At 53.9% G+C, this 7,867-nt stretch overlaps 1 protein-coding gene and 1 pseudogene across 1 annotated transcript in view; both read left to right on the top strand.

The window, feature by feature from the left end:
- The window catches only part of Adck2 (aarF domain containing kinase 2), a 10,982-nt gene extending 7,622 nt beyond the window's left edge, over positions 1–3,360 (top strand). Inside the window, exons 6-9 of the mRNA XM_012514215.2 lie at positions 323–559; positions 1,628–1,756; positions 1,882–1,935; positions 2,907–3,360. Coding sequence (XP_012369669.1) covers positions 323–559; positions 1,628–1,756; positions 1,882–1,935; positions 2,907–3,047 — 561 coding nt within the window. The 3' untranslated portion in view covers positions 3,048–3,360. The remainder of the gene's footprint in view (positions 1–322; positions 560–1,627; positions 1,757–1,881; positions 1,936–2,906) is intronic.
- A 2,376-nt stretch (positions 3,361–5,736) lies between these two features.
- On the top strand, positions 5,737–7,867 carry LOC111816134 (annotated as a pseudogene).

Genomic DNA, 7,867 nt, shown 5'->3' with positions numbered 1-7,867 from the left:
GCATGTGGTGCTGGGGGATTGAACCGCGGTCCCTGTGCTTTTGCTAAGCTTGTTCTAAGTAGGTGCTTTAGACCACAGAGCCATCTCACCAGCCCCGAGCGCTTACTCTCTTGAGCCATCTCCCTGTCCCAATTTTTCTCTTAAGAGCTCTGACTTGGCTTGTCCCTGTGCAAATCCTGAGCTGGTACACTGCAGACAGAGCTTTAGCCATCTTTGCCGTCATGCGGAGTGTGTGGGGGGCTCCTTGTCACCATGATGGTCGTCCTATGGGTAGCTTAGTAGTGCTGGGTGACCTGGTCACGAGCTTCATGTCTTCTTCCAGATATTCGTGGACAACTTTGTGCACGCGGATCTGCACCCTGGGAACATCCTGGTGCAGGGCACTAGTGGGTCGTCCGTGGGCCACGAGGTGGATGTCTGTGACCCGCTGGTGGCAGCTGTGGCACCAGCCCTGTGTCCACTGCGCCTGGTACTGTTGGATGCCGGCATTGTGGCTGAACTGCAGGCCGCTGATCTGAGGAACTTCCGAGCCGTGTTCCTGGCTGTGGCGCTGGGCCAGGTGAGACCCGCTGCGTGGCACCCAGCCCTCAGCCTGCTTTTGTGTAGGGACCGTACAGCTGCACATAGCTCAGGCTGGCCTTGGACTTGCTTGTAGCCCAGGCTGGCCTTGGACTTGTGATCCTCCTGCAGTGGCCTCTTGAGTGCTGGGATAACAGGTGTCTGCCACCACTCCCAGTGGCTGCTTCTTGGCCATGTAGTGGCTGTCCACATCTATGTCCTGTGCTTCAGGATAGCCAGCTGGAGAGAAGCCTCAGTTTGGAGAATGTGTCCCCAGGAGGGGGCAGACACCTCAGGACCCACACCTGTATGGGTCCTCTGTGACCCCAAGGGGCTCTAGGGGCCAGGTATTATTATGTAGAGAAAAGGTATTGGGCAAAGACTACCAAGGCAGGTGCAGTAGCACACACATGCCTGTCATCTCAAGCACTTGGGAGGCTGAGGCAGGAGGATAACAAGTTTGAAGCCAGCCCTGGACTACATAGTGAGTTTAGGGCTGGCTTGGACTACTTGGTGTTGACCCTGTCTTTAATTTTTTTTTTTAAAGGTAAAAGCTGATTTAGGTGGTTCCTGAGGGGCTGAGCATAAGCTAGGGTCTGCAGCCAGCCTGAGTGTCCTCGGTTAACACCAGGGTACAGGGCCGTGGGGCTGCCATTCACTAGACAGGTTTGGGCAAAAGACAAAGGTCACAGCCCCAAGAGGAAGAGCTGGGCTCCCAAGGCCGTGCTGTGGAAGGCAGTGGGCACCCAGATGACCACTGGGTGGGCTGTGTGTCTGAGGATGCTTTGGCCAGTAGAATCCTGGGACACAGAGAAGCGAGGCTGAGCCCAGGGCTGCATGGCTGGAGAAGCAGCTCTGAGGCAGGAAGAGCCTGGCTGGCACTTGGTGGTTGGGGGCTGGGCCAGGGGTCTGCAGGCCCAGGAGTTTGGGGAGATGGGTACCACCTTGTCTTGACCTTGTGTTGAGTCCCGAAGGTGGCTCCTGGCCAGAGGGCACCTCAGCAATTGGTGGCCGTGGCTGAGCTTTTGCCAGCTCACCTTGAGCAGGCTGCTTTGTTGGCATCTCCCAGGGCCACAGGGTGGCGGAGCTCATCCTGCATCATGCCCGGGCCAGCGAGTGCAGGGACGTGGAGGGCTTCAAGGCGGAGATGGCTGCGCTAGTGACCCAGGCCCGGAAGAACAGCGTCACCCTGGAGAAGGTGGGTGGCGCTTGGGACTGATGCTGGGGGAGCTTGAGGGGCTCTGGAGTCCGTCATAGGCACCCTTGGGGGTGTGGGAGGGCTTGGAAGGCTCCGCATCCCGACCAGGTCGCTCTTCTTTGCAGGTCCACGTCTCCCGCCTCCTGTCCAGTGTCTTCAAGTTGCTGATGACTCACAAGGTGAGGCGGGGATGGGAGTTGCTGGGAGGGCACGGGACCGGGCTTCGGCCGGGCTGCGGGGGCCTGTCCTTCCTTCAGAGCTGGGCAGGTCTGGGTGGCTAGATTGCATACCCATGACACTTGAGTCTGGGAAAATGGACCAAAAAATGTAAAAGCAGCCAGGTGCAGTGGGGTACACCTGTGATCCCAGCATTCCGGAAGTTGAGGCAGAAGATTACTGCAAGTTCAAGGCCATCCTGAACTATGTAGCGAGGCTTGTCTCTAAAAATAAAAGCTGAAAGCGTACTTCGGTGGCAGGGCAAGCACAAGTCTTTGGTACTGTAAAATATAAACAAGGGAAGACTAACTCGGGCATCCCATGCCCCCTCCTGGGTGCCTGGTAGAGGGCCTGGTGCTCCTGTCAGTCCCATGGGATTCTTTTCTGCCTGGGGGAAAGCTGGAGCCGACTCTGTCCATGGGCAGACTAAAGGGTAAAGAAAGGGTGGCATTTATACACCACAGAATACAACTTGCTGAAAAGGAGGACGCACTTGAGGCGTTCACAGGACAGCGGCTGCACCTTGAGACCCTAATGCTAAGTGACACAAATCAGACACAGCTTAAATAGTGCATGGCTTCTCTTATGTGAGAATCTCGAAGCATAAGGAGTGAAATAAAAAACAGCAAATAGGAAACAGGGAGAGAGGTCTTCTGCAGATGGGAAGGGGACCGGGAGGTGAAGGGGTGGAAGGAGAACCATGACGTGTCGTCCCACCTCTGAGAGCGAGGAAGGCACCTACTGTGGGCCTCAAACACAGGCCAGGAAGACACCTGGGGAGAAGCCCGGATGATGGCGGCCCAACTGCTGTGGCTGAGGGAGATGCTGGGACAGGGAAGGGAGTAGATAGAAGGTGAAAGTCCCATGTGTGGTGGCATGGGGAGGGATGTGTCTTAGTGATGTCAGGAGGAACTGCCGCTTGCTTCTGTTGCAGGTGAAGCTGGAGAGCAACTTCGCCTCCATAGTGTTTGCCATCATGGTGCTGGAGGGGCTGGGCCGCTCGCTGGACCCCAAGCTGGACATCCTGGAGGCGGCCAGGCCCTTCCTCCTCCCTGGGCCCATGGCCCGCGCCTGACGGGTGTCACCTGTGCATCGGAGGCCACTGCCATGGTGCCTGGGGCACACGGGGCCCTTCGGCCTTTCGCTTCCTGGCTCAGGGTCTGCACAGCTCGGGGTTACTGGAGAGGAGGTGTGGAGGGGAGGGGCCAGGGCTCTTGAAAGCGGGCTGAGGATACTCCGAGAAGAAGGCCTGGAGAGGACAAATACACACGGTTGTTTTTGTTTTTCTGTTCTTTTTCTTTTTAACTTTCTATACTCCCTATCAGGTGGATTCTGATGGTGGTTCCTATACTCTAACATTTAAGTTAGAACATGCCATCAATTCCTGTCGTCCTGTTTTCTTTCTTGAGACTGGTTCTGTATAGTTGTGACTGGCCTTGAACTCACTACATAGCCCAGGCCGGGCTTGAACTCATGGTGATTCTCCTGCCTTAGCCTCTGATCCTTTTTTTTTGTCCCCGATCCCCAAGTGCCCATTGTGCACCCCCCTAACTGGGCATGGTGGTGTATGCCTGTAATCCCAGCACTGGGGAGGTTGAGACCGGAGCATCTCTGCAAGTTGGAGACCAGCCTGGCGGCTGCAAAAGTAAGCCCAAGACCAGTCTGAACTGCATAGAAGACCCTCAAAAAAACCAAACCAAAACAACACAAGAAACCGCCCCCCAAAACCCCATCTTGCTTAAACTGGAAACAGGCCTGTGAGGAGTCGGGGCACACAGCACGCGTGCGTCTCGCTGTCTCCTGGGCTCTCTGCTGTCCAAGAACTTCACTAAAGGAACAAAGTGAGAAGGAAAAACATTTTCCAGCTGGCTAGGAGAAGAGTTGTCACTCTGGGCATCTGTCAGCTTGTCACCTCGCTCGTCACACCCTGGGCTTAATGTCCACCTGATGCTTGTTGACCCTTCACCCTGGGGTCCTGCTCATCTGGCCAAGGCCTGGTCATCCTGCCTTCCAGGGGCCCGGAGCCTCTCTGGCTGCCTGGGTCTTCTGCCTGACTTGCCTGCCAATAATACTGGGCTTCCAGGCATGTGCTACGTCTGGCTGTCTATGCCCCTTCCCCTAATTTATACACTACTTAAAAATTACAAGGGGGGGGGCTGGTGAGATGGCTCAGTGGTCTAAAGCACCTACTTAGAACAAGCTAAGCTAAGCAAAAGCACAGCGACCGCGGTTCAATCCCCAGCACCACATGCCAGCTAGCCCCGCCCCCTGGTGGGCTGAGCTGGCCACACACACACACAATGAATAAATAAAAAAAAAAAATTACAAGGGGGGCCGGGGAGATGGCTCAGTGGAATAAGCGCTTCCCTGGCAAGCGCAACGGCCCGAGTTCAATCCCCTGGTTCCGCAAAAACAAAACAAACACAAAAATTACAAGGTTTGGGGCTGGGGATATGGCGCAGTGGCTGCCTCACAAGTCCTGAGTTCGATTCCCAGGAACCACCCCCACCAAAAAAAAGAAAAGAAAGGACTCTGAATTCTCCAGCATCAAGGCATCAACTGTAGGCTGTTCCTGACAGCCTGGGGCAGCTTGGCAGTCCTGAGATTTAGGTGGCTTTACCTCCTGTCCTGTGTCATGTAAGGGCATGTGGAACCCCATCTCTTGGAAGCGTACCTTGAGTCAGATTAAGTGCCGTCCAATCCCTGAACTCAGGTTTACACTTCTCTGAACCTGTATCCTGTTTCTCAGACCTATAATTGAGTGTGAAGCTGTCAGCACGAGACATTATAGAATTGAGCACGCAGATCCATTTCAAAGTATGGTCTTCAAGGTCTGGGATTGGTGGCTTACCATGTAGCTACCCTGGCCTGAAACTTGTGTGGATCCTCCTGCCTCAGCCTCCTGATGGCTGGGATTACAGGTGTGCACCATCATACCTGGCTGGCAGGCTAAATCTATAAGCAAACCTGGAGATTCTGAGAATAGTATAATTTATCATGGGAGATCAATGAATTTGAGGGAAGGAGTTCAGAGAGGGCTGGGTTCCATGCAGGCTTGACTAGAAGGTAATATTAAGAGACAAAGGCCAACAGTCCAGGCTGGCTAAGGGTTGAGGGCTTAGGAAGATTTTTTTTTTTTTTTTTTTTTTGTATTTAGGACAGGGTCTACAGGGCCTCACTGTGTAGATCAGACTCGTAGTGATTCTTCTGTTTTCAGCCTCCCAAGTGCTGGTATTACAGGTGCGTGCCACCCACTAAGCTATCTGGCCAGCCTTAGGAAGATTCTCTTTTTTTGTATTTTAGGGAAGGGTCTACAGGGTGTTCAGGGTTTTACTACTAGATCAGACTTGTAGTGATCCACCTGTTTACAGCCTCCCAAGAGCTGGGATTACAGGCATGCACCACCAGCCCCAGTACCGATCACCATCTCAGTGTGCCCTAGGGGCGGGGCCGGCACTGCAGGCCTGGGATCGAACCCCTGGCCCCTGTGCCAGCTTGCAGGCACTTTAATCCACTAAGCTATTTGGCCAGCCCCCTAGGAAGATTCTTGATGCAGACACTGGCCCTGCTCAGGTGATTTTAATTCCATCTGTCCATGGCTGATGGCTGAGAACCACTGGCTGCTGGTTTATATTTAGGTTCAGAGGCTAAAGCAAGGCTGACGATGTGGCTGTGAGCAAGAGAATAATTTTGAGAAGGTGCTCTGGCCATGTCCATCCACAAGTTGGTGGCCCTGTGGAAGAAAATCCTACAGAATTGCCATGATGACTCAGCTAGGTTTGTGCACCCTGCTCAAGAGTCCTGACTGCAACTACCTAATGCAAGAGGACTTTGTGCCCTTCCTGCAGGATGTGGGAAACACACACCTGGGCCTGTCCTTCCTCAAGAAAGTCTTGAGAGATCACCACTGCTGTCCAGAGGGTCTTCTACATGGTCATCAGGTCCTGGTCTGGAAGGATTATGTGGTACAGAGGTGCAAAGGAGCCAGCTGTTGAGTTTTCCTGTCAGCACTTCTTTGCTTTGTCTTTTTGAGACAGGGTCCCACTATGCAGTGCCACACACTGGTGAGGCACTTGGTGGGGGGGGTGGCAAGGGGATTTAGAAGATATAGATGAGCTGAAAACTAAGGTCAGGTGGAGTGGCTTCTATCTGGATGGAAAAAGAGGACTGGACGGCCACAATAGGGGTGTTTACTTATATTTATGCAAAGTTAGTATCAGGAGATGCAAGGCTGACTAGTGGCTGATGACCTCAAATTGTCTCAAGCAAGATATTTTTCCTCAGGACCAAAGTATTTCAAGTTTCAGCCCTCCCTACAATGCAGTTCAGGCTGTCCTTCAACTCACAGTGATCTTCCTGCCTCAGCTTCTTGAATGCTGGAATTAGAGGTATGTGTCACCATGCCCAGCCCCTAGCAGCACTTCTGTGTCATCTACTGCAAGTTCTGGGAGCTCAACACTGACCATGACCTTTTCATTGAGGTGCAGCACCTTCCTGGGCATGATGACCATGTCATTTCTGCCAGGATGATCCATGGGATCATCGCAGGAGCTGTGACTCCAGTGAGGCAGGTGCAGTAGGGGAATATCAGCCATGCCAGAATCGTCTGGTTTTTATCTCCGAAGAGGCCAAGAAAACTCTGATCAACATCAAGTATTGGTTCTGCTGCATGGACCTGGACAGGGACTGGGGGATATTCACGGCTGAGCTGTTCTATGGGGAGCAGTGTGGCCACCTGCACAGCGTGGGCATGGAGGCACTGCCTTTCTAGAACTGTGGATCTGGTCAAGCTGCAGTGTCCAGGGAAGATTACACTGTAAAACCTGAAGCAGTGTAACATGGCCAGCATCTTCTTCAACATGGAGAAGCACCTGGAACACAGACAGAACGAGCAGGTGTCTCTGCTCTGGGAGTGACAGTGCAGGCCAGAGGTGACTGGGAAATGTTTGCTGCAAATGAAAAGGACATCCTGGTGGCCTAAGAGGCTGCAGGTGAGCTGGGAGATGATGGGTATGAGCTGGAGCTGAGCTCTGTGGACCACAAGCTGGGCACACAGTGTCCTGACCCTGGGACCTTTCCTGAAGGTGCGTGGAGGAAAGGAGGACCTCTCTAGGGAGGAGGACCTCAAGTTGACGTTCCACAGACTGCAGGGAACTTGAAGGGAACATCCCCATCATGCTGTCTTTCGAGGGCACTCTGGCCTCGCATGGACCAAGAGTTCATTCCCGGGAAGCGCTTCAAGCATGTGTGTTGGTGACTAGAGGACAGACACAACGGCCCCCACACCTGACCCAGCCTTGGAGCCCAGCGCTACCTCCATGACAGATACCTGCTCACGTCATTGGTGATGACAGATACCTGCTCACGTCATTGGTGTGTGCCAGGACATGCCATAACCCCAGGTTGCGGTGGCCTTCACTGCAGGCCTGTGGTCATGTGGTCACCTCACGGGCACATAAGTGTGTGAGGCCAACGAATCCAAGTGTGTGGATGGCGTTTTGTGTGCTCAGATTTGTATTTTTGAATGGTTTAAGGGTTTAAAAAAAAAGGGGGGGGGCTACGAGAATTCCGAAAGGACATGGGGGTGGCACGAGGTCCCAAGGGCCAGGGCTCAGGAGGGCAGGCAGGTGCACATTCGAGGACACCTCGATCGACCAAAGCTCAGCGTTGGAAGTTTCTCAGCAGCTCAGGCGTAGCGAGGAAGAGGCCACACCGCGTCACGAGGAGCCCCTAGGTTGGCCTGTGTCTCCCTTCGGGGGCCTTCAAATAATCGCCAAAGAGCTCACGCCTTTATGTAGCCCTCGCCCACCGTGCCCAGAAAAGGTCTACCGCGCTTGCGCCGCCCGCGTTAAAAAGGGCGACGCCGTGACGTCACCGCGCGGCGCCTGGGAATGA

Source organism: Octodon degus, unplaced genomic scaffold (genome assembly GCF_000260255.1).
Source record: "Octodon degus isolate 3935 unplaced genomic scaffold, OctDeg1.0 scaffold00027, whole genome shotgun sequence".
Lineage (NCBI taxonomy): Eukaryota > Metazoa > Chordata > Mammalia > Rodentia > Octodontidae > Octodon > Octodon degus.
This window is presented reverse-complemented; position numbering and strand designations above follow the sequence as displayed.